Raw genomic sequence first — 27283 nt, 5'->3', positions numbered from 1 at the left:
ACTGTGCACAAGGTGTTTCACATCCATTGAGCCAATGATTAAAAAGAAAGCGGGACATAATTGCTGGGTGAGACCTAGGATTATGCAATAAACAGAATTGTTGGAATGGAGACAGCGCGGTGGAAGTGAAGTCACATGCCGTCATCTTGTAGTGGACAAAAAAGCGCCGGGCCGCTGCACACTAGGAGGCCTTACACCGTTTTGCGCGCAGTGCCGTGATTTTTCCCACGCGAAACACAGTATTTGTAGGCTTGAGCGCTTTCAAACGCTGAAGCAACAAGCATGATAGCATCATGCGTAGCATACGGATGCACAAACCATGTGAATTCGGCGCCGGGGATCACATTCTAGAAATGAGTATGAGAGAGCTGCTTTTGGAAGTTGGCGTGATGTCAGTTTTGCGCGATAGATTAACAGTTCGTTCGGTCAAAAAGCCGTCGGCGTAGGTAACAGCAGTCGGCACAGCTTGACGGAAATAATGGGGGACTGCGTAAAAACATCGTATTATGGTAACTTGTGGTTGTAGTAATTGATGGCTGACATGTGTGTGATAGGCGATGCAGAGATAGTTAATCATTTTAAATAATTAATTAAGGAAATTTAAAAAATGAAAAAGGGGTTCAAATGTGTCAAAATACTCCAAATGAAAGACAATGCTTTATGATACTCATTGTTAAATTTAATATGTAATTGATCTAATAATTAGTTGAAATAACGAGAAACTGAAAAAGAACTGATTATTTTTAAAAACCAGTAAAGTGACAAGCTGGCGAACGCGCAACCACCGCGAAACATGAACGGCGAAAAGACCATAAAAAAGCACTATTTTTCCTCAACAACTTCAAATAAATGTTGAAAACTGGGGATACTTAAGCTTCCTGTTAATATACCCTATCGCGTATAACGCACACGGACGATGTTTTTCACCTTTTAAATTTCACTATTCTTGTTTGCTGTTTTATTTAAAAATTTTCAATTTTTTATACCCCAATACCAATTACCAAACACGGGCTTTCTATTCTGAGCCGTCTGACAACTTTGAACGCACAATTCATTTTTAAAATTATTTTAATTCAATAATTGATCCATTACACACCAGTTTTAATTAACGTAATCAAGCTTTGGTGTCTCATTGTGAGCATTTTGGCATCTTTATTTCCCCTTCTTGGAATTTTTCATCTTTTCAATTTTTCAATAAATTAATCGATAAATTACACACTGTGAATTTTCTTAATTAGCATCGTCAAGAAATAGCTTTTCATTCTGAGCATTTTGATACCTTTGAACCACTCTTCTAATATTTTTATTTCAATTATTTTAATAAATTATTTATTGTCCAATTACCCACTTACAATTTTCTTATTAGCATTGTTAAGCATTGGGTTTTAATTCTGAGCATTTCGACACCTTTTTTCAAATTTTTTTTCGTTTTCTACTTCACAAATATTCAATTTTTACAATGATTTAATTAACTTCTCATGGCCTATCACACACCAATGAATCATTACCATGTTACGACTTTTTACGCAGCCCGCAATTATTTCAGACACGCGGTACATTACTACTACTACTATTACTACTATGCTGATGCTGCTACTTGTTACTACTACTATTACTACTACTATTATTACTACGAGCTGTAAAGCTATCATTTAACATTTGTTTTCTTTGCGATGTTATGTAACATGAACTAATTACTCGAAATAGTGCTGGAAGACTGCATCCAGTGCGATACCAAGGTGCTGTGCTACACGCTTTTTGCCCACCGCAAGATAGGAATAACAGGAGGCTTCCACTCCAGCAGTTTTTATAACCTGGTGAAACCAAACGCACATTGCCGTCATGCGGCGTGCCTAAGAGTTTTATATATTCCTCTTAATTTAATAACTATCTAAGAATAATGATGCATTTCTCAAGATATTCACTCTAGAACGCAATGCGTTTGACTGAAAGAAGTTTTAAGAAACAATCGATCCATTCTTTTTTTCTACCAATATAACTCCTGTGAATGGTCCTTTCTTTTTTTTCTGGAATTTAGGGGGATCCTGCGAAATATGGAAAATTCCATGTGACTGCACGCAATCTTCGTTCATTCAAATAGGATCTCGAAGCCCCACAATGCGGTAAGCCGACCTCATCGAAAAACAACCTCACTCGGCCTCAAACTCACGCATGAAGTTTTCTGACCTCACTTAAAATTTTTCACATGTGACCGAACTCACCTCCACCTCACCTCACTCCGTGAAGTCGAGGTCATCGACTTTGTCAAGTCGAAACCTTGCGAGATTGCTTAATTCTGCAAGTATATATATATATATGGTATATATATATATATATATATATATATATATATATATATATATATATATATATATATATATATATATATATATATATATATATACAAGCCGATCAATTAAAGGGAAATGAGGGTGCTCGCTATAATACATGAAGGAAATGGAATTTAGGGTGGCGCTGGTGAACACTCTCAAGGTTCGTATACAGACAACATAAATACCCAAGCAAGTAGCAGGGGGGACAGCGGCCGATGTAGCTCAGTTGGTAGAGCACCGGACGCGTTATTCGGAGGTCGTGGGTTCGGATCCCACCATCGGCACGTTGTTTTTTCTTCTACTTTGCGTTTAATTATCTTTCCCCTAACAGATTACATTACTAATTTCTGTGATTATCCAAGTAAACATTAAAAAAAAAAAAAGACAAAGTACCATCCCCAACGCTTTCCTTGGCCTCGCCGACTGTTGGCTTCTTTCCTTCATGTATTATAGCGAGCACCCTCATTTCCCTTTAATTGATCGGCTTGTAGCTCACGGGGGTCTCGGTTCTGGCAGTCTTGAAGCCATAGGTAGCGTAAGAGGGTTCTAGCACAGCTTTCGCCCTCGCTCTTGATCACGTTCTACGTGACGCTGGCGGTAACAAAGGACGTTCTACGTCCGCCGCTACGGTTGAGGGTGGCGCTGGTGAACACTCTCAAGGTTCGTATACAGACAACATAAATACCCAAGCAAGTAGCAGGGGGGACAGCGGCCGATGTAGCTCAGTTGGTAGAGCACCGGACGCGTTATTCGGAGGTCGTGGGTTCGGATCCCACCATCGGCACGTTGTTTTTTATTCTACTTTGCGTTTAATTATCTTTCCCCTAACAGATTACATTACTAATTTCTGTGATTATCCAAGTAAACATTAAAAAAAAAAAAAGAAAGTACCATCCCCAACGCTTTCCTTGGCCTCGCCGACTGTTGGCTTCTTTCCTTCATGTATTATAGCGAGCACCCTCATTTCCCTTTAATTGATCGGCTTGTAGCTCACGGGGGTCTCGGTTCTGGCAGTCTTGAAGCCATAGGTAGCGTAAGAGGGTTCTAGCAAAGCTTTCGCCCTCGCTCTTGATCACGTTCTACGTGACGCTGGCGGTAACAAAGGACGTTCTACGTCCGCCGCTACGGTTGAGGGTGGCGCTGGTGAACACTCTCAAGGTTCGTATACAGACAACATAAATACCCAAGCAAGTAGCAGGGGGGACAGCGGCCGATGTAGCTCAGTTGGTAGAGCACCGGACGCGTTATTCGGAGGTCGTGGGTTCGGATCCCACCATCGGCACGTTGTTTTTTCTTCTACTTTGCGTTTAATTATCTTTCCCCTAACAGATTACATTACTAATTTCTGTGATTATCCAAGTAAACATTAAAAAAAAAAAAAAGACAAAGTACCATCCCCAACGCTTTCCTTGGCCTCGCCGACTGTTGGCTTCTTTCCTTCATGTATTATAGCGAGCACCCTCATTTCCCTTTAATTGATCGGCTTGTAGCTCACGGGGGTCTCGGTTCTGGCAGTCTTGAAGCCATAGGTAGCGTAAGAGGGTTCTAGCACAGCTTTCGCCCTCGCTCTTGATCACGTTCTACGTGACGCTGGCGGTAACAAAGGACGTTCTACGTCCGCCGCTACGGTTGAGGGTGGCGCTGGTGAACACTCTCAAGGTTCGTATACAGACAACATAAATACCCAAGCAAGTAGCAGGGGGGACAGCGGCCGATGTAGCTCAGTTGGTAGAGCACCGGACGCGTTATTCGGAGGTCGTGGGTTCGGATCCCACCATCGGCACGTTGTTTTTTCTTCTACTTTGCGTTTAATTATCTTTCCCCTAACAGATTACATTACTAATTTCTGTGATTATCCAAGTAAACATTAAAAAAAAAAAAAAGACAAAGTACCATCCCCAACGCTTTCCTTGGCCTCGCCGACTGTTGGCTTCTTTCCTTCATATATATATATATATATATATATATATATATATATATATATATATATATATATATATATATATATATATATATTGCTTTGAAAAGGGCTCTGCCGAAATTTCTATAAAGCAGTTTCTTCTTTCCTTAGCGAGACAGTTTTCAGGGCTATCTGTGATATATTTTTTCTTTTCCGAAAGTAGTTTGCCATTGTTTTTAAGCCAAGCACAAAGAGAGACACGCAGAGGAAGGGCACTGATTGTTTTTTTTTTTTTTTTCAACAGCCTTAAAGGAAGCTTGCAAAAAACAGAAGATTCCACTTGGCAGCGGTGCTGCTTCAGCGTCCCATCACATGCCTCACGGAACCTTCGGAGCGCCGTCTCCGACCAAGTGTATTGAAGGTGTATTGCGCGAGAGATGCGTGCCAGAGCTGGACATGTGGTATAGCCCACTGCTGAGGCCGGTGAATAAAGTTGCGTAAACGGTATCCTAATGGAAACATTTCGGTCAGCTGTTTCTCAAGACGATTTGCAACTGCTAAATTGAGACTCAGCCATTCCTCTGCCATTTTAGAAACACCCCATCATCATCATCATCAGCCTGACTATACCTACTGCAGGGCGAGGGCCTCTCCCATATTTCTCCAATTAGCCCGGTTCTGTGCTAGCTGCATCCACTTGACCCTTGCGAACTTCTTAACCTCATCCGCCCACCTAACTTTCTGCCGCCCCCTGCTACGCTTTCCTTCCCTTGGAATCCAGTTTATTACCCTAAGCGACCATCGGTTATCCTCTCTTCGCACTACATGTCCTGCCCATGCCCATTTCTTCTTCTTAATTTCCACTAGAATGTCGGTAACCTGAGTTATTTCTCTGACCCACTCTGCACGCTTCTTATCTCTTAATGTTACCCCTACCATTTTTCGTTCCATAGCCCTCCGGGTTGTCCTCAACTTAAGTAGAACTCTCTTGGTTAGCCTCCACGTTTCAGCCCCTTAGGTGAGTACAGGTAAGATGCAACTGTTATATAATTTCCTCTTTAGCGATACCGGTAAGCTGCTAGTAATAATCTGTGAGTGCTTGCCAAATGCGCTCCATCCCAATCTCATTCTTCTTGTTATTTCCTCTTCATGGTCCGGATCTGCGGTTACTACCTGTCCTAAGTAGACATATTCGCCTACTTCTTCCAGTACTTCGCTACCTAATGTAAACTGCTGTTCCTTTCCGAGGCTGTTGAACATTACCTTAGTCTTCTGCATATTGATTTTCAAGCCTACCTTTCTACTTTTCCTGTCTAGGTCCGCAATCATTATTTGCAGTTCATCCCCCGAGTTGCTTAGCAAGGCAATGTCATCAGCAAATCGCAGATTACTGAGGTATTCTCCATATACTCCTATCCCTAACTGCTCCCATTCCAAGTCTCTGAATACTTCCTCTAAGCAAGCTGTGAATAGTACTGGGGAGATTGTGTCTCCTTGCCTAACACCTTTCTTTATGGGAATTTTGCTACTTTCTTTATGCAGAACTATGGTTGCTGTGCAGCCACTTTCCAGCACTTTCACGTACTGGAAACACCTAATTAGTCTTCAAAAAAAAATTAATTTGCAGAACGAAAAAAAAAATACTGTACACTATCTCACGCGCCTCTCGGTAACCCTCAGTAAGCTTGCCTGGGTTAGGTCATAACTCAGTTACTTTTAGCTGGGATACGTGCTATATTGCGCGCTCTGTGCGACGTCTCGCTTAGTGTGTACGGCGTTACTGCGCAATCAATAAGCCGTGAAGTATGAAGCCAGAAATTGTTTTTTTTTTTTTTTTTTTTTTTATGAAGCAGGGCTAAAGCGGGATTTAAAAATATTTATGTATAGCTCTGGCCATAGCCCCATATAAGATTACATGCGAGTGTTCTCACGTAAACGAAGGTGGATTCTGTGAGGGCCCTGGCGGTCAGGTCGGGGCTGTCTCTGGCTGTGACCTTGAGCTTGAGGGGCAGCTCCACATTTTGAAGATCCTCAAAAGTCTTCACGATGCTCAGGTAACCGGTCTGTGGATCAATACTGAATTTTCCCTCGGGGTCGCTGTCCGGAGATAGGTCGTACACAATCTTGCCGTTCGAACCCGAGTCAAGATCTTCAGCCTGCATTCCGAGCAGAAATAATCGAGCTGTTAAAAATGGTGCATTTGCCAGTGTATGCTCGCCATGCTCTACCTCATAAATTATAAACCCACCCACTGACGCCATAATAGAAGAACACGAAATAGTCACAGGTCAAGGTAGAAACTTTCGCGGGTGCTGTAGCACTCACCATCACTTGGATGAAGCGGGTTCCAGCTGGGGCGTCCGACGAGAGCGCCGCCAGGTAGCGGTTCTGCGTCAGCTGGCTGTACATGGGGGGCACCACGAAACGTGGCCGGTTGTCGTTCTGGTCGATCAAGTGCACAGCCACCTGTGTGGTCAACCTCGAAGAACCTGCGCAACCACAAGGTGCAATCAGGCAATCACAGTGATGTACTAGTATTGTATATATATATATATATATATATATATAACTGGTGTCTAAGCTAAAAAAATGGAACCAAGGTTTTAAAAAATACGGTGAGCGATAGTGCAATCAAATCAAATAAAAGCTGTTCAGAGTCGCCTATGCTAATCTGCAGGATTTTTTATTTTTCGTTCTATAAAGTTAAGACTAACTAGCTATTTTTCATTATTGGCTTGAGAGAAAGTGTCAGTGCAAAAATTGTAGATTTTCTCGAAAGACGGCTACCTATACGTTGTTTCCGACAAACTAGCGTTTAAGTTAAGGGATTTTTTTTAGCAACAAAAAAAGACGCCTGGCACAATAAAAAAAAAAAAAGGAAAACTTCATCATGACTGCAGCGTCACTATAAAGCCTCGAGGTGCGTCCGAGAAACCAAAGTCCGCTTTTCTGAGCCGTGCTCTCTACGATGAAGCTGGTTGTACTCATTTGGCGAATGATTTAAAATAACAGCTGGTCACGTGGCGTAATTTCCGAAGGCCCATAAATAGGCGGCGTAACCCGTAGCGCGATGGAAACAACGTAGCCAGTCCTGTTTCGAGATCTACAACCTTTGTATTGACACTTTTTCTCTCAGGACAATAATTAAAAATAGCTGATTAGTATTTACTGATTAACTTTGGTGGACGGAAAAATTCTGAAAATGTGACTCTGCACAGCTCTTAATTAGTTTGATTGGGGCTAGGGTTCACCGTATTTTTTAAAACCTTGGTTACATTTAGCTGGAACACCCGGTGTACGTACACCGTGTGTATGTACACCGTACGTACGTACGTACGTACATACATACATACATACATACATACATACATACATACATACATACATACATACATACATACATACATACATACATACATACATACATACATACATACATACATACATACATACATACATACATACATACATACATACATACATACATACATACATACATACATTACGACGCTCGACTACTGTTCCCAAGGACGCGGGATCGAATCCCGGCCTCGGCGGCAGCTTTTCGGTGGAGGCGAAAAGCAAGGCGTCCGTGTACTGTGCGATGTCAGTGCACGTTAAAGAACCCCAGGTGGTCGAAATTTCCGGAGTCCTCCACTACGGCGTCTCTCATAGCCTGAGTTGCTTTGGGACGTTAAACCCCACAAACCAACCAACCAACCAACCATACATACATACATACATACATACATACATACATACATACATACATACATACATACATACATACATACATACATACATACATACATACATACATACATACATACATACATACATACATACATACATACATACATGCATGCATACATACATACATACATACATACATACATACATACATACATACATACATACATACATACATACATACATACATACATACATACATACATACATACATACATACATACATACATACATACATACATACATACATACATACATACATACATACATACATACATACATACATACATTTACAACCTCTGTCAAAAGTAAGCAGCCGGAAAAGTATACTCTTCTAAGATGCTGTGTGGGTTCGTAGAAATCAGGAGTTTTCGAGGGACGGGGAGGAGCATCATCTCACCTTGAAGATATTTGGAAGACTGACGGTGCAGAACGAGCCACACAGCATGACCCAGAAGCAAATCTCTCTGGTTCTAAACTTTGGCAAAGGGTGTACGTCCTCGAAAGCAACGCTTGTAAGTAAACAAAAAATTAAAGGACTGTGCTAAAGTCTGCATATAGGAGCGGAAACGGCAAAAGCCACTTTACAGGCCTGTTTTCACCAACTTCACCGTGATTGCCATCCATACCATCATCGTCATCACTATCGCTACTGTCATCATTATCAACTAAATGACACGTCATTGTCATTGCCACTACCATCGTTATCACTGTCACTGACTGCATCGTCCTTGTGATCGCTACCATTATACTTACGCTAGACAAAGAGAATTACGGTCTGTTTCTCGCGAGCCCGGCGTGACCTAGTGTTTCGATTCCCGCTGGGGACAGGTTTTTTTTTTCTATCTTAACTGTTCGTTCACGCGAACATTCCCGCCGCTCATGAGCGTAGAAAGGCTTCGCCTTAAAAAATGGCGCGACCACCCCAAGTCGTATTACGTAACTGTTGAAATGCGGTCGTAGTGACCAGACGGATTTTCTTCCACATAAGGGGAGCCCGGAAATATTGCCAGCTTGACACTTTCAAGCTTCCAGAGCTTTCAAGTTGTCAATCAGTTTGCCCTTGCACTGACCTCCTTGTTAGCTTAGCTAGCAAAACTATAGCCCTCTGTCCGCAGGCGTCTTTCTGATTTCATCATTTTAGGAAGTCGGGTGTGTTTCCTTTGGCGATGGGCTTCTGCAATTAGGTGAAAGGCAGTTTTCTTTAAATGTACGTTTTCACAAAAAACTACAGTGGATGGATCCCCTGACTACATGCGAATATTTATGCCTATAATTAAACTTGAAACGTACTGCGAACGCCTGCCTTCTGAAACCAGCTCGAGTTACCTATCTCGTTTTTTTTTTTTTGTTTTTTTTTTTAATCCAAAAGCTGCTCTACTACCCCATTACGCGAAAATCCGGTCGCCGGCGTGTGGACCCGGTGGTACCCCAAGAGACCTCAGGTGTCCACAGAAACAAGTGTGACAGATACTGCGCCTTCCTGTGAACCAATTATTAAGGCGAAAGTCTTTCTAGGCTCACGGTGAAGATCTCGCGTCGGCGAAATTTGTCCGCGACATGTGTCAGCGGGATTCCGCCAGTGACAGACATCGCGCCTCTCCTTTCAGCTGTAAACCAAATATAGAACGGTGGTAAACTTCGATGGGTTCAACGGAACGCTGGTTGCGTACGACAAGGGGCGCGCGATGTACTGAGTGTAGCAGCAACGCTCAGGCTTTCGCATTTCTCCACTGCAGATTCTGCAGTGCTCTGGAAACTTTTTTTTTTCTAATCGGAAGGCCAAAAAAAAAAAAAAAGAAAGAAAGAAGCCATATTCACTCACCGAATACTCCACCAATTGTGTTTAGGTGAACAGTCAAGAGGTATTTGTTCTGTTCTTCGTAGTCCAGGTTCTGGTTCTGGACACGCACTTCACAGTCACGCTGCTCATTGTCCAAGATGTAGAAATGCCCTGAAGGTGCAGAAGTACCGAGGGGTTAGTGCGCACGCACGCAGTAGAACAAATAGAACGTGCGTTACTTGCTGCAATTTAAGGACAAGGCAGATATTCAGGTTAAGGAAAATATCACTACGGTAAACGCAAACTGAGCATAGCTACTCCACAAGTGTGCTGACCAGAGTGCTCTGACATTGTATCTGAAGCTCAATTATATTTAGTGTATAATAAAGGCATAATGAATGTACTTATCCTAGCGGCATGTTAGTTTGCTATACCCTTGAACTTAATTTCGTCGTTTTTTGTTACCAGACAATGCAGTGCGAAAAATAAACAAGGGAAAAAGTTTTCTCCCTGACAAACGTCTCACCTTTCTCGTTGCCTGTGACGATCTGGCACTGAACAGGAAAATTTCCTCTTGGCTTGTTGATAATTGGCAAAGATTTGACGAGGGTGTTTGCCAGCGCGTTCTCTGGGACTTCAACCCTGAGGAAAATAAATGCCAGTTGCTGATTTAATTCCGCATCATACGTCATACGACAGCGATTCGCACAAGGCGAATAAACGACATGTGTTTATCGTTCCGGACAGGCGTGCATGGAATATAGCTTTCATGACTTCGCGCAGCTGTTGCGTGGATATTTTTTTTCTGTAGAAAGAAAGTTGGTGATCGAGAAAGGCGCTGCACTGAAGCTTACAGGTTCTGCAGAAAGACAAAAACGTGTTTCAAATGGTTAAGAGTGTGTGAAGGCAGACTAAACGGGCTATCATTTTGTAACTGCACCACCGCGCAGTGAACTAGCTGCTCGCTCTCCGATCTAAATGGACAGGCATTCGTATGCGACTATACACACTCACGTGTAGAACCCGTCGGCGAAACCGAGGCCGGAGTCCGGGGGCACTGTGGCAATGTGCTCCACGTAGACCGTGACGACAGCCGTGGCTGCGAGCGAGGGATCTCCAAGGTCGTTCGCTTGAACCTCAATCTGTCAAAAGACGTATCCACGTGTGAACTGCGAGCCGAAGGAGTTCAGCACAGCTGCGCCGCGTCATGACACTCACCCTGTACTCGGAGTCGGGCTCTTTCCTCAGGTCGTCCTTGACCGTTATGACGCCGCTGGTGCTGTCTATGAGAAAGTAGAACTGTGCACGACCTTGGCCGCTGATTTCGTACCGCACTACGTTTCCAGGTGCCTGTTCAGGAGAGACGCAGCCACGGTTATGCGAGGATGTTATACAAGCAGCTTTCTGTTGGATAAGGCATAATGCTGTTCTATTGCTCGTTAACGTGTTCGCACCTGCTTTTATATCAGGCAAACGCCCAGACTTTTGTGAGCAATATTTCAAATTATCAATTTTCGTCAGCTTCGCAGCGCAGCAAATACTGCGCTTGAGCGCAAGCTTGCGATGCCATTAAGTTCTGCGTTCTAGAACTTCTTTTTCGTTTTTAAAGGCCCACTGTCCACCCTCCGGTTGAAAATATTTTCTTCCCCGGTGACTGTGAGACTTCGCCCCTAGAACGCAAGGCCGTAAAATGTTTTTGAAAAGAGTAACTAATAACGCAGTTACAGCCACCGCAATCACCCGATTCTGTCATGCCTCCCTTCTTCCGTTCCCTCGCAATGGTTTTTCACTCTCCTGCCCGAGGTCGTCTAGCCTCCGCAATACAAATTCCCCTTCCTCCTCCGCGTTTGGCGGGAGGTGGGGCGTGGCACTCCGCCTGCGCGAAAAAAAAACGAAAAAAAAAAAACGGTCGAGGGAGCGCGCGCCGCTGGATTCAGTCTGGCCGTGGCGAGGGAAAAGCGCGCTGCGAGCGGTAGACACCCATCCTTCTCCCGTCAGTGAGCGAGACGGACCAATGGACATCGTTCGCGGTACGTACGTCATTACTGTGGCCCGTCGGGCCAGCGCAGGAAACGGGGAAGCTGGCTTCCCAAAGGAGAGCATGAGAGAACTTTGAATTGTATTTTCGATGCTTTACGGCGCGCGTGTCACTGTAGCATTTTGCACAGACTATCTCCGGTACCTGATCGAAACACTGGGCTCCTTTGCTTAAAAGGGTCTTCCCTGGACAGTGGCCCTTTAAGTCGAGCATTTTTGAGGTGATGAATCGCAGTAAAGCATATTATCTACATTTCACACTGAAAGCCTGAAAGCTGTTGAACGTAGTATATGGAATATGGAGCTGCAAGTCATACTTTGCAGATGGTGCGGTCGTTGCTGTGAACACTAGTAGATCAAAAAGAACACAATTCCAGAGCTCTGCAATCCCAGTAATCATTTATGAATGTTCATTTGGTTACCATGCGTCCGGTTCTACTGCAGTAGCCTGAACTAAAGTTTGATTTGTCGCATGGTCACTGCCCCGACGATTAACTAATGCAGAACTGAAAGCTGCTCCTGTTCTTTCTATCCACAAAACCATTATCGGAAAGAATATTGCAAGCTACAAGCAAGCTAATATTGCAAGCTAAGTTTAACGCTACAGCTCCAATATTATGCACAGTGAGAACACACACGCCCCCTCGTATTATTACAAATTAGGCATGCATCATGTGTCTCTCTCGCTCTCTTTTTATTGCTAACGCCTTCTTTCTAGACCAATCCGGCGCTAGATTGTGGAGAAGTGGGCAATGTGCCACCAATAGCAAACAAATGGCGAGATAAGAACTCACCGATCCGTCCCCGTCAGAGGCTACCACAGTTGTCACAATTGTTCCCAGCGGCACAGTGTCCTGCAGCCTGATGGGCAAAGGAACGCTCGTGAACCGTGGGGCAACGTCGTTACGGTCCTGTTGAAATGAAGGAAGAAAAATCAGGGCACAAATTAGCATCTATGAAGTAGTCCGTCCCTTCAAGCTGTCCGATTCGCTCTGCCCGAATCTGGCGTATCCACGGGTCATGGCGCATGGACAGTAGATCAACGCGAGAATATGCTATGGGAGAAGCTTACATGCAAAAAAAAAAAAAAAAAAAAAAACCGTAAATAAATACCATTGTGGCTTTGTTACCTTGAATCTAGCCGATATCAATTTATGATGCTAGCCTTTACGAATTATTAAATCAATTAAAATTCTAATGATTTATCCATAGATATTCATGGTTTTCCATGATGTGAAATTTGAAAGAATGAAATTAATCGCTTAATAGCCATTATGAAAAGCGATTGAGTACGCTTCCGGACTGCGCGAACAAAGCATGCTGATAAAGCCTGCGCAGACGAAAAATACGGCTTCCCAACATATGATATTAGGTTTTTCTTCCCGATCAGTCCTCACAGTGCCCTTTTTGAAAAAGTTCTATATCTTACACAAAACAGCTCACGGGCTGTCAATATTATTAACGCAGGGTTCAGCTTTCCCTAGCGGATTTTCACTGTTCCAGACGCAATTTACGGTACGCTACCATCATCTTCCTGAATCGAGTGAACAGTGAACCGGAGGCATTAAAAGTTATTTCGATCCACCGTGGGTAAATTCTCAATGTGGCACTCCTACCGCCATTCGCGCCCATATTACTTCACTGCGTGCAGTTGCTTGGATAGCGATAAGCACCTAACCCTCTGCTTTGTCAATAACAATTTTCGCCCTGCTTGTAGCAAACGTCTAAATTTTGGGTTTGCAATACAATTGTGCCAGTTCTACGCATCTTCCCGTTTGAATTATTTTCTCAGCCGCCAGGGAAACTAGTGGTGCAAGCACACTTTCCTCTCCCTTGCGCTTCGAGCGAGCGGCCGCTCACCTCGACAGCGACGCGCACGGTGCAGGTGGCCATGGCGTCGTTTGCATCGTTCTCTAGAGTGCCGATGATGAGCGTGTGGCTGGTCTTCTTCTCGTAGTCGAGGCCGGCGATGGTCCTCACAACACCCGTCACGGGGTCCACGGCGAACAGCGACTGGTCGCCCTCCCGGATGGTGTACGTGATGCTGGGCGTGCTGTCCGGGTCCGTGGCCTGCACGGTTCAAGTGTCACTCAAGCACTGTTGTGTAGCTTCGTCTCTCTGAATTTTGGCGACTTTCGAGACAGTGGCGGTCTCGCGAGATTTGCTATGTGCGCAAGTATCTACCAAAGTTTCTAATTTGCAAGCGGCGAGTGAAGGTATTGGCCTCGAGATTGAGCAGAGTCGCCACCTAGCGTCATAGTGGCGAACCCTACTCTGTGTGGATGCGTGTTCACGTCGTGTGCCAGCCCGCAGAGATTTACGTGCGTGCGTGCAGCGTGTACAAGAGTGCTTTTTGTTTGTTTCGCGGTTCCTGTGAGCTTTTGCTTACTTACCTGCCTCTTGCAAAAGAAATATGAACAAACTTTACCCCACGCTCTATTAAACAAAAATACTTGTCCATACCGAGTATGTCCCGCTGGAAAGAACATATCAGTTGCGGTCTTCGGCGCTTGAGATTCTTTGACAAGCGGTGTTTCAACGGAGCGCTTCTGTCGTTAGGCGCTGTGTCAAAGCAAAACAGAATGCTGCCGTCAATACAACTTAATGCAAACGCTCAAAAATCGCATATTTCCGTTTCTGTTTGGAATACCGCAACTACTGAAACATACGACCGCAAACTGCTGCATAGCAAAATCTAGTTTGAACAAGCTACTCTGTGTCTTCGGTATCCAGGATATAGTTGTCTGAGTACTTTTTTTTTTCTTGGTGTTAAAGAGTATAGTGCGCTTGACTGCTGATTTCGAGAACGGCGGGTTCGATCCCTGCCGTTTCGAAAGGCACTCTCTGCTGTGGAATTTGACTGCACGTTAATCAATCCCACGTGGTCAACGACACCGAGGCCCGCCCATACATCATCCGTAATATAGCCGATGTCGCACGTTAGACCCATATATGTATTTCATTTCTTCTTTTTGTTTTTCGTTGAAGGATTCTGCGCATCCGTATCAGTGGTTATCAGCACATTTCGCTTTAGAGAAATGTTAGAACATTTGAGAAACAAATCTTCGCAGCACCTGTTACACTGAATATTATATAATACACATAGATCAATGAACACTGGTAGCCCATTAGAATCATTAGAACCCCTTTTCGTTTTTGCTGTTTTTCGAGCGAACTGGTTGTTTCTGACAAGGGGAGTAAAATGGCTTCATACGGGCTTAACCATCGGTGTTTAGTTCGGGAATAAATACATATTTATAGCGTCATGATAAGATGAACTCCATTTCTTTCAGGATAGTTTTATATCCGGCACCTGCTTCGAAAGTAAACGACAGGACAGCCCCCAAGTCACTACTCAACAATAACAACGATAAAGAAATCATCCTTCAAATTTTCTTGCCAGAACTTGACAGCGACCGCAGTTTTTACGATGTCTTCGCAGCTGCTGATTCGTAGGTTGCACTTTAACGTTACTGAAAATTCATCGCTGATAGTCCTAAACTTTGTCAAGTGTGTAAAATTTCTGTCACATCGTGAAAATCATTTTCATTGAAAAAAATATAATTACACTACTAATTTACCATTTATAAACATCACACGCATAAGAAATTCCTTATACTTCCCTCAGTTCCAGGAAAAAATTTAGAGTCATTTCACAGTGCAGCGCCAGATTACCTGCCGCAAGAAGCATCCGCCTTGTTGTGAGCTCGGCAAACTCTCACCGTTCTACACGTGAGCAGTCAGCTTTCCTGTGCGGCGAGGTTTCCTGTGCAGTGTCGGCGTAATCTTATTTTTGGGGAATACTTGTGCCTGGTTGTCTAGCCAGAGTTGATGTCCACTCAGACTACGGCAACCCGCCGGGCACTACGCTGTAAGTGCTGCATTTCACCTGCTTCATCCTCGAGTCAAGTAAGATATAATGAACCGGGCTGCATCGATTCAATCTAAAGTACTGCAGGTCAGAGCACGAACCTTGATCTCCGTGGGCTTGACACTAAATTTGTCTCACTGTTGAAAAGGGGATTATATGTCATGTTCAGGACCAAGTATCAGGCCTGTGAGCGCCGTACAACGCAAAAAGCGTGTAAAGCGATGTCAGTATATCTAAAAGACGGGTGGTTGCGTGCCATGTTTTCCTAAACTCCGCGCATCTTTTTTTTTTTTTTCTGCATTGGCGAAATCCACGGATTTTTTTCCCCTGCTTTCTGCAATATTGGAACGCTCTAAACAGTAAATCGCTAATGCATTTCATAACACACGTTTTCATTTACACCGTGTACATTTCTGCGAGCACCGCCGGCTGCCGACCCCCCCCCACTACCGGAGTGATGGTGGCGCCACCTGTCGGTCGATCTCGCGAGGTTTTATTGCAACAATGTGCGTGCGCCTCAAATTCTGGAAGCTTCAAGTGGTCTCCTAATGGATACTGCGGCAAAAGGCAGTGCCTTCAGTAGTGATGCGGCGCTGTGCTCGCTGTTCCCGACGAGGCGGAGAAAAGTAGGTGACGCGCGTGCTGGGCATCGCAGCGCGCGATTTTTCAACTGCGCGTTTGAGATTGACAAGACTTATTAAGGCACAACACAGAGGGTAAGCGTTTTTTTTTTATTATAAAATCTTATATGACTTTTATACTAATGGCCAGTTGCGACCAGAATCCCAGATATAGTAGTTAAATAGTTAACTTAGAATTTAGTTCACTAGCTTACTACAGTGTAAAATACTTTTGCTGAAATATACAGAAATTTTCTGGCAGCTGTCCTGCCAGAAATTTTCTGTTCTGCTGTTTTCTGTTTTTAATGCGTCTGTAATTTTACAGTTTTATTTTTCTGTTTACAATTGATAGAAAATAGTCTTAAATTCACAAAACTTTTCTGTTATACGGCGTTGTCTGTTTTTTATTTCTGCTTATTTTCTGTCGCAGGTAAAATAATGATGCAAATGTATCTTTTTTTAGTCCTCTTTCATTTCACATGTTTTTCAGCCTGTAATAACAATAAAATTTCGTTAAGCGCCCATGTCTTCAAAGAACACAATTTTTAATGAAAAGGCTGACTCCATCTCACGAATATCTCTCGGTGCTGGCACTACTCGATGGCACCCATAAAGTTGGGCGTGCAGCAGTCGTTGTGTAGCCAGTGAAAAGTGCCCCGTCGGGGTGGTGCAGTTGTAAGACGCCCGACTACTCTGCCGGAGTACCCGGGTTCGAACCCGACCTCGGCGGCTGCGTTTCGATGGAGGCGAAACGAAGAGGCGTCCGTGTGCTGTGCCATGTCAGCGCACGTTAAAGATCCCCAGGTGATCGAAATTAATCTGTAGCCCTCCACTACGGCTCCTCTTTCTTTCTACTTTCACTCTCACCTTCCCTTACGGCGCGGTTGAGGTGTCCACAGAAAACAAGTGAGACAGTTGCCGCGCCTTTCCCTTCTTATAAATCAACCAGTTGTGTAGCCAGTGAAAAGCAGCAAGAGGAAAAATGCATACGAGATACTATTGTAGCAGGGAGCCAACTAACAACGGACCTCAATGTGACACCACTAGTTATCTTTTTTCAAATCGAAATTGTTATGCAACCAATCGTCGGACAGCGCCTTCAGGTTTGTCATACGATTTCGCTTTGTATTCAGAATTTACCTACTATTCAAGTAAAGATCAGTTTGCGATAGAAAATAGAACAGATGACAAAAACATATCGAATTGTTTGCCCTCTAATGAAGGTTTTGGCTGATAAACAGAAAATTACTGGCTTTTTTTTTTTTCGTGAACGTGTTTCGGTTAGTGAAGTAGAACAGATATTCTCTGTAAGAGGACAGAAATTTTCTTTAAAAATACCTGTAAATTTACGCACATTTTTTCCAGTGTAGCTAACAAGAGTGAAATGTTTTCTGATGTGCCAGCGCCAGGTTTTGCTAACCAGCAAAAGCCTTCTTTTTTTCTTCTGCCGCAAGGAGCAGACTTTTAAAAATAAGTGCAAGGCTTCCCTCAAACACGCACACCAACGTATTTTTTCAGCTCTTCATCTGAGCGCCTGACATTATAAATTTAAGAATGTCTGTACATGAGAACCAATACTGCCGTACAAGTACACTGACGTGCAGGAGCATTACTACCCGCATTCTTGGATTTCGCCGGGGTGGCTGTGAACCTCCTTCGAGCAACGAAAGAAGAAAAAAAAAAGAAAAAGAAAAACGAGCCACCAGTGGGGTTTTAAACCTAGGCCGAGAAGGAGTGACAGCTTCCCTTGCCACAGCTTTACACCACTGCGCCATCTCGGTATTCTTTCTTGTTTTATTGCCAGGCTTTGCTAAACTTAGCTAAACGAGCCCTGAATACTGCATCTGCGCTTAGCCGAGCTAAACCACCGCGTGATTTCTCACAGCCATCTGGACCCTCTGATAGGATAGCGACTTTCACTTTCCCACGCCCGCGCCACGTGGCTACCCGTACCTTGACCTGGACGACGTTGATGTTGTCTTGGTTCTCTGGCACCGCGGTCTCGTAGAAGGCGCGCTCAAAGTAGGGCCGCTCGTCCTGCACGTCCTGCACGCGCACCGTGACGCTGACGGTGGTGATGCGCGCGTCGGGCGCCTTGTCCTTGGCCGTGACGACGAACACGTGCTCCCGTTGGCGCTCGTAGTCCAGAGCGCGGCGCGTGGTCACCTCGCCCGTCTGCTCGTTGATGCCGAAATCACTGCGGTGGGGAAGGACTCCGCCTTAAGATTACATTCGAGTCATGCAGCAAACTATTTGCGGGCCAGTAATCTCGAGCCCCGAAAAAAAAAAAGGGGGGGGGGGGGGGGGGGAGTATCGAAGGATTGCAGACACCAAGTTGAGTAGAGTTAGTTATTGGGATAGTTGGAATTCACGATTTAAGCTCGTAGTTTTCAGCGAAACGGTACACGACCAAAGAAAGGAAGAAGGAAGAGAAGGATGAACACAGCCTTGACTGACAATTGATTTGTTTAGCGGCACATAAACAGCTCAAATGCCCTGAGACCAGCGCGGGGTGCACCTGCGCACAGTGCAACGAAAGAAAAAAAAAAGTGATAATAACAACGCACCCCAGCTTCATCTCAGAAGCTTTGACAGAAACGTCTTTTCTGCGCTATACAGTATAACTGACGTGTCGCTAACACATTTCGAACCCGCTTTCTGGATACAATGTGCCTATATCATATCATGTGCAGTTTTCAATCTTCTCTTCGTTCTTCTTTCTTTGGCCGTGTGCCGCTACGCTAAAAACTGTGGACTTGAATTAAGTTTAAGTGCAGTGTTTTCTTCTTTGTGACAACCCTTAAGTCACTAGTATACATGCATCACCATGTGCTACTCCTCCGTAAACCCTAAATAATTTACAACTCAGCTTCGTATATCGCGCTGTTTCGGTTTCAGAAAGCTGAACGATAACTCTGACGTCACACTTCAATACTGGTGACATGAGGCATGAAAAAGCTACGATATAATTATTCTTTCTTTATCCGTTTCTATTCCACCTCTTGAGGTAGACTGGCTTGAGCGTTGGAGTGAATAAAAAGCATGAAGCGGCCATTATATCGCCGTTTTTCGATTATCAATGTGACCTATATACAGACTGCGCCATCACAGACATCATTAGGCTGTTCAAACCGCGGCAGCATCAGAGAAGAAATGCAATTATGAATTACATGGCGATCATAGCCGATTACCGCGTGGTCATCTATGTATACCGATATCTTGCACACCCTTAAAAAGACACGCTGTGAGAATTTCGGCGTGTATACTCCATTAATGGACAAACGGAGACTTCATACACTGAAATGCAAGCTTTCAAGCGGAGCCATCGAAATGTATGTGTTCACGATAAAAGACGTGGGGTCGCGTTTAGCCTGACAAGCTTATATGTTTCGCACTCAATATCTCAAATGTGAGGAACCTGAGTTTGCTTTACGTTTTAGCACTAACTAAATACCGCACACGGCTAATTGGGAAGTAACAAAGCAGTTATGCTTTCTTTGCTAAATACTGCATGAGTTCACTAGTAGGCATGTAACGTGTGCTTAATTAAATAATGGGCTCAGTAAAGTTCCATTTTTTTTTCCATAATTTTCGCGTGAGCAGTGTGGTATTGCAAATCCAAGAGCAAACGATTTATAAATTTTGATTGAGCTCTGCGCAAACGAATGGATCATTATAGCCCCTCTGCATTTGCGATACTAGCTTCCGCGATGGCTTGGGGGTCCATGTGTTTTGATGTTCAACGCTCCAAACTAATTTTCAGTTCCTGGTGGCGGCATATGGCAATAAAAGCGACGTCTTTGCACGTTGCGATGAGCCTTATGTGTTCTAAATTTCGACTGAAACTTCTGCCAAAGCGTTTTTTCTGGTGCGACGCCACAGATGTTATAACAAACAGCAAAGACAGGAAGAGCAACTTGCAGTAGCTCCGGGACAGTGCCCAGGGAAGACTTTTGTCTGTAGGCGTGTAGGTGTTAACGTCGTAAACAAACATAGCGTCCGCCTGGGTATACAATGCGCCATTTGGCGAGGCTGCCGGACACCTTTCAACTTCCGGGCTTTCTCTCAAGGCTGCATTGTGCTCTTTCCACGACGCACGGCACCTTAAGTGCTCGATAAGCACCCGCCACTCCGTCACGCCCGACAACGGAGTAAGATAAACTTTGTGCGGGAACGGAATAAAAAAATTATAATAAAGTGGCTCAGACCGAACCATGGCTGTATTGACCTTCATCCGGGACGCTGGCTTATACCATGCAAGCCTCCTAAATAGCCCTTTGTGTGAGCGCTTGGGAGGTTGCACGCCGGTCGCTTCATCCTTCGCTCGTTTCCCCAGGAATGGCACGCTAGGCGCCCGCAGAAGCGCGAATAGCATCGACAGCGCGCTGCCGGCCTCCATCAAAACGCTTTTTGCAGTGAGATGACCTGAACACATGGCAATGAAATCCATCAAACCCACCCTCAGTAAATTTCGCCGATTTAAATAAATTGTCGGCCGGGCGCACGTTTCAGCCCGGCATATAGTGGGATACGTAAACTGAGAAGCACTGCCGGACTAAAAAGAAGAGAAGCAAAAAAAGCAGTGGAGATGACAGATAATCGGTCATTGGCTTCCCGCAAGTCGTTTCGTGTAGAGGTGCGGCCGAAATGTTACGAAGCCCGTTCCGACATTTGATATTTTCAAACGTATCGCGTTGAGAAGACGTAAGATGGTGTCTTGGGTTCATACGCAAGTGCATCAGGAGAATGTGGTAACACTTGAGCGCACAGTATTTCCTCATTTTCGTTTGATAAGGCGTGACGAGAGTTTGATCGCCGAAGCGTGCTGCATAAATATATGGTCGGACCTGTAGCTTTAATTGCTGCGTTTTTAGGTTTCTCAGTGCAGCTCCATAAATAGATCTTGAACACGTTCCGTGCGCTAAAATCGCGTTAACTGCATTGCCTCCTTGTGTATAGACTTTCTGCATGAGTATACATGGACGAGGTAGTTTGAATTTAAGTGGAGTGAATTTTTTTTTTTTTTTTCGCGAGTCTCAATGGATTACAACGACACTGACGGTTCGTAAAACATTTAGAGGAGAAAAGAGGAAAGCTTATCACCTGCGCCACAATACTGGGGCGCGTGAGGATCACAATTGTAGCACCAAGATTTTCGTGTGCCATTCTGATCGTTTTCGAGAGAAAGTTTGCAGCTACGTTTTGCACATCGCAAAATCAAATCGCCAACATGCTCCACGAAGGCACAAAATGGATAGTGAGGTGTCATTCGTTTTGCCCCGTTCATCGTGTCTGTTTCGTTCAGCTCCGCCACAGCTGCTGAAAAGCTCGATTTTCATTCAATGCTGTTTTGTTGTGACATAGAGGTATGCACAGAAATAATGATGATAAGTTACAGCCTCCGGATTCACCTGCGGCTGCGTGACAGACAGAGGGAAAAACAAACAATCCAGGACATCCCAGTGAAACATTGTTTATCACACCACAGCTAATACGCGAACATTCATATCGCGTCACACACGTACGCGTAACCAACCTGTCATTTTCTAGTGACCATAGGAACGCTCATTTCATATTGTCGCCTGTCCATTCACATCGGGAGAGCCAATCCATGCAATGCACACCTCTCTCTCTCTCTCTCTTTCTTAAAGCAGAACTTTATAGACGCGCTGCTTGTTTTCTAGGACGTAAGGATGATATTTTATCTCACCCATTTCCAGCAATTGTGTAATAAACTTCTCCGTTAGCACCGACGTCTTCGTCCCGGGCCTGAAACGGGGGGGAAAAAAAAGGTAATAAGAAAGAACGCTTATAATGATTTCATTAGGCGTAACCCAGGTCCTTCAAAAGCACACCAGACAAAGAAAATAAAATTTTCACAAGTGAGACGTGCGAGGGTGTGGAGCTCACCTGTACAGTCCCGACAACGGCTCCGGCTTTTCCTTCTTCGACGGTAAAGTTGTAGCTCTCTTGCACGAACACGGGATTCTGGTCATTGATGTCAGTCACAGCGATCTTCACGGTTGCCAGGTTGAACTGGAAAGACGGACAGCGGCAATGAGCCCTCAAGACTGCCGCTTAATTATACTTCGTAGCAGAGGTATAATACGACGCAGACTTCGAAGCACTCTTACCAAGTTGTTCTTGTCTTCAGCTTTCACCTGCAGGGTGTACGAGGCCACTTCCTCTCTGTTGAGTGCCTTGGCCACAGAAATTGTCCCACTGCGAGCAGAGGCAGCCAGCGGGCTCTCAGCCACCAGCAGGTGGTCACATCCTGCCAGAAGGCAAGGCTATAGTCGACACTCACCTCAAAGGATCAACGGTGAAGACGCCTTTGTCGTTGCCTTCTACGATTGAGTACGCCACGTCGTCCCCTTCAGGGTCAGTTGCCTTTGCGACGAAGAACAAAAGGCACAAAGAGAACGGTCACCAGCTACAAACAGATTACTATGGGCATGACTGCACAGAGCCGACGAATCGCTGCAGTTTAACGAGCTCGCAGGATGCATCTTTCTCCTGCACTTCTATTGCGGTCTTGGTATCACCTTTAATTTGATAGAATGGGCGAGGTTATAAAAGAACAAGAGTAAATGAACCGGATTTTATGTCTTAGCTAACGTGAGAACTTTTTTACCTTATATACTTTTGTGAACAGCAAGCTAAAACAAATGTCAGGTGATACAGCCCCCGTAAAAACGTGGACGTTGCAGCATTAATGCCATGATTGTGAAAAAAAAAGAGAGAAAAAAGAACATGAGACAGCAAGAAGGAAAAGAAGCAAAAGCACCATAACGCGAACTGTGGTCGATATAGTCTGAGATATTTTCATATAGTTTTTGCTAAGTAAAGTATGGTATTTCTTCATTTATCATACTCAAAAATTATCGACAGATTCTGAGAAGCTGCCTATGAACGCAACTCTTTCATATTTCTTAAGTTTATATCCAAACAAAACATATATTGATTCTTCTTGGGGAGGTTTGTAATTACTTGCTTTTTATAGTCAGAAATTATTTATTTCTATTACATGTTTTAACTAATCATTGTGAGCACAGGACGAACATTAAAATCGATGTTTTTTTCAACGCATCGGAAGGTTAGACCGTTTCCGTGACTATGTTCGTAACAGTACACTATAATATCCTGCAGGTATCTCACAGTAAAAAGTTGTGTCCCCAAAACGCTCGAAATGTCTAGAGCTTGTTATAAACCGCAGGGAATATAGCTTTATTCAGCTCTAGCCATGTGGCACAGCAGAAGGCAGACTTCTTCATCGTGTGTGATAAAATAGAGACAAAGGTACAGTCGGAAGTGTTCCGGGACATCGGTGAAACAAATTTTGTCTTCAGCTCTGAAGTAGCATAAAACATTTATATGCACTGGCAATACGTGTAGGCCTCCATGCCTCCTTTTGTCTCCTCATTGGATGATTCAGGCGTGATTAAAAAGTTTATTATTGCGCTGCGTCCGTGAGCACCGTTGATGTATACCTTTAATGTAAGGACAGCTGATCCAACAGAAGCTCCTTCGCTGACTTGAGCCTCATACTTCTCTTTGGAAAAAACGGGACCTCCAGTGTTCGGACCCGGTATCACTATCACATCCTGAATGCCTTGGCTGAACCTGGAAGCATATTGACAACGAATCGTCATTAGTTCAACAATTACACGGAAGTGAGGCCAAAAGGAGTTGAACAGGAAGTACCTTCCACCAGAGTCTGTCGCCTGCACAGTAATGCTGTACTGCTCCCCGGAGGCCACCCTGCTGACCACTTGCACCACGCCACTGCTAGGGTCGATGCGAAACTTGTCCCGACCGTTGTTGGATACGTGGTAGACTGAGTAGCTGATGCGGGCATACTCTCCCTCGTCGTCGTCCCGGGCCTGAACCTGCAAGAAGCCGCGGCCAGATTTCGTCTCTCGCACGAAAACAGAGAACGAGATCCACCCGAACAACTCTCGCTAAGCACGCAAGAGCTCAGGCAACATCAGTTGGGTCGTTGCCGACCGTTCACTCGAGCAGCTGCAGGGCGTCGTGTACTTACCTCACTCCCTGAACTTACTACGGCAGGAGGATCCGAAATAGTAATACCGGTGACTGTGTGGATGAAAATAGCCCTGAACCACCTGTCGCCAACGCTGACGTTTCGCTCTCTGTCGCTCTGATCTTTGATCCCTTCTCTGTTTCCATCCCCCTTTCCCCATATTTCAACTGCCGCTACAACGGGTGCATGACATGCGCAAGCTGTGCATGGCTACTTGAACCACCACATGTTCAACCACCTTGGGCAACCGAGCTAGCTGCTAGGTATACATAAAGCCTGCTCTGGCAACAGCGCGCGCGCACACACACACACACACACACACACACACACACACACACACACACACACACACACACACACACACACACACACACACGCACACGCACACGCACACGCACACGCACACGCACACGCACACACACACACACACACACACACACACACGCACACGCACACGCACACACACACACACACACACACACACACACACACACACACACACACACACACACACACACACACACACACACACACACACACACACGAAGAATGGCCCCTTCTGCCCACATCCGCCCCGCCGCGGTTGTTCAGTGTTTGGGGTGCTCCACCTCTGTGCTTGACGATGCAGGGTCGAACCGCGACAGCCGCTTTTCGATGGAGGCGAAAAGCAAGGCGCTCGTGTGCTGTCCGATATCAGGGCACGTTAAATAACCCCAGGCGGTCGAAATTCGCGGAGTCGTCCAATACGGCTTCTCTTCAGGAACCCCATGAACCGTTTAACCCACACAATCCAAACCTTTCCACGTCCGCTATTCCTGGAACAGTCGGCCGCTCGTTTGGTTGCACTCTGCCTAATCCAAACCGTATTTACTCCAGCGGGGCCCGTACCTATGCCGTTTAGGCAAGTTTCCCTTGCATTATTAAGATGAGAGACTTTCTAGCGTAATGGAACGAAATTCTGTGCGCGAGAGTTTGCGTAAGATCTGTGACATTCCGCGAGAGATTCCGCGAGATGTGTTCTTATCTAGCGTTCCTGCCATCTGCAATCCTACACTCGAACGCGCGCCAAGGAACACCCCGTGACAGGAGCGATGGTGTACCGTTCAAACTCACACTTGCCGAGAAAGTCCTTTCCTGTAAACCAATTATAGTTATACGTAGAGCTACGCCGATAAGAGGCAACTGATAGGAGAGGAAGAGTGAGCTTTCGCCATTCTCCTCTTAAGAGACATCTGAGAGACCCTCTAATTTTATTCTTCCGTGATCATGACCAGTGTGAAGAAAGCTGCACGAAACATTTGATGAAGCTAATGCAGTGCTCCGGATTCTCGGTCAACCGTATACGTGACCCTGCTGTACTTTTTAAGGCGAAAGCCTTTAATGGCTCCTACTGTCGTGGACAAGGTGTGTCCCGCTTTTGTGGCGTTCTGATTGGCCGAGGCGTCCCTGCCATCTGCAATGCCACACTTGAACGCGCGCCAAGGAAAGCCACCCGACAGAAGCGATGGTGTACTGTCCAAACTCCCACTTGCCGGAGAAAGTTTGATAGATACTGCGCCTTTCCTTTCCTGTAAACCAAATATAATTATATGTAGCACTTTAACGAATTCCGACAAGCGGCTAACAATGGGAGGCAAATTATAGGATAGGAAGGGTACGCTTTCAGAGACCCTCTAATTTTAAGGCGAAAGCTTTTAATGGCTCATACTGTCATGGACAAAGTGTGTCCCGCTTTTGCGGCGGCTGTCACGCGGCGTTCCTTGGCGCGCGTTCGAATGTGGGATTGCAGATAGCAGGAACGCTAGACAAGATGAGACTTCTGGAGGATAGGCGCAGTACCTGTCACACTTTCTCAGACAAGTGTGAGTTTGGATAGTGCGCCATCGCTCCTGTTGCGTGGCATTCCTCGGCGCGCGTTCGAATGTGGGATTGAAGATGGCAGGAACGCTAGACAAGATGAGACTTCTGGAGGATAGGCGCAGTACCTGTCACACTTTCTCAGACAAGTGTGAGTTTGGATAGTGCGCCATCGCTCCTGTTGCGTGGCATTCCTCGGCGCGCGTTCGAATGTGGGATTGAAGATGGCAGGAACGCTAGACAAGATGAGACTTCTCAGGCTTTCGTCTTTCAATACTTTAGTCGCTAAAGTCCCAGGTAATTTTGTTTTTATTTATTTTTCGGCGGCAGCTTTTGAGAGCCCTTTCCCTGGGTTTGCGTCGTTGTCGTAGGAGGCTGAGGAATGCTACACGCTCCTTTTCCAGCGACTGGTTTCGATGGTGGCGCCGTTCACACAGAGCGGCGCACTGAAGAGGAGTGCTACTAAAATAGCGCGTACGTACGGAAAATTATTTATTTACCTCCATATACCGCGATATGAACGTGCCTCAACAGCTGTCGCAATGTCTAGCATGGCCAAATCGCTAGGCTGCTGTGAATTTTAAGAGCGTGAGCTCTTACTTCTCACGTTTCTCGATTTGATGTCCGTACGCACAACGAGTCGATGGCGGCCCAAATCTAGTGTTGACGTCATTCTCCAATATGGCAATCCGCCTTTTGCGCGAGTTTTCTGCGCATGCGCGAAGTCGTAGCGGCGACCGATGGAAACACATTGGACGGCGTCGACGGCGTTTCTCGGCGCCGCCAGTGCACGGGGGCTGGCGGCACCGGGCGGCACGGTGACCATCACAGACTTGGCAAAGCAATGCCAACCACATCTGCCACGTACGGTTGCCACTCTTTAAGCGTGCCGGGATGCAATACGCGGTTTTTCAGGTTTCCTTCGGCGAGTCGCGACCAACAACGACGTGAAGCTTGAATTAAGATCACCAAGCGTCAAGATGTGAATGGCCGACCTTAGCAACCGACTGCGTACTCTCGACTGTGCGAAAAACACTTCGTTACAGGTGTGTATGCATTTAAAGGAAATGTGCATGATGAAAAGTATC

At 45.2% G+C, this 27283-nt stretch overlaps 1 protein-coding gene across 1 annotated transcript in view; it reads right to left on the bottom strand.

Annotated features, from left to right (window-relative positions):
• Cad99C (cadherin 99C) overlaps window positions 1-27283 on the bottom strand; it is a 168888-nt gene that overhangs the window by 6840 nt on the left and 134765 nt on the right. Inside the window, exons 15-29 of the mRNA XM_084586032.1 lie at window positions 23999-24183; window positions 23785-23917; window positions 22602-22684; window positions 22429-22516; window positions 22205-22330; window positions 22005-22063; window positions 18248-18491; window positions 13664-13873; window positions 12598-12714; window positions 10985-11116; window positions 10781-10908; window positions 10293-10408; window positions 9809-9937; window positions 6559-6722; window positions 6165-6389 (exon numbers count right to left, since the gene is read on the bottom strand). Coding sequence (XP_084442158.1) covers window positions 6165-6389; window positions 6559-6722; window positions 9809-9937; window positions 10293-10408; window positions 10781-10908; window positions 10985-11116; window positions 12598-12714; window positions 13664-13873; window positions 18248-18491; window positions 22005-22063; window positions 22205-22330; window positions 22429-22516; window positions 22602-22684; window positions 23785-23917; window positions 23999-24183 — 2139 coding nt within the window. The remainder of the gene's footprint in view (window positions 1-6164; window positions 6390-6558; window positions 6723-9808; window positions 9938-10292; window positions 10409-10780; window positions 10909-10984; window positions 11117-12597; window positions 12715-13663; window positions 13874-18247; window positions 18492-22004; window positions 22064-22204; window positions 22331-22428; window positions 22517-22601; window positions 22685-23784; window positions 23918-23998; window positions 24184-27283) is intronic.

This window comes from Amblyomma maculatum, unplaced genomic scaffold (assembly GCF_055883805.1).
Source record: "Amblyomma maculatum isolate TAMU_Amacu unplaced genomic scaffold, ASM5588380v1 scaffold_13, whole genome shotgun sequence".
NCBI lineage: Eukaryota > Metazoa > Arthropoda > Arachnida > Ixodida > Ixodidae > Amblyomma > Amblyomma maculatum.
The sequence above is the reverse complement of the archived record's forward strand: the minus strand, read 5'-3'. Positions and strand labels throughout refer to the sequence as shown.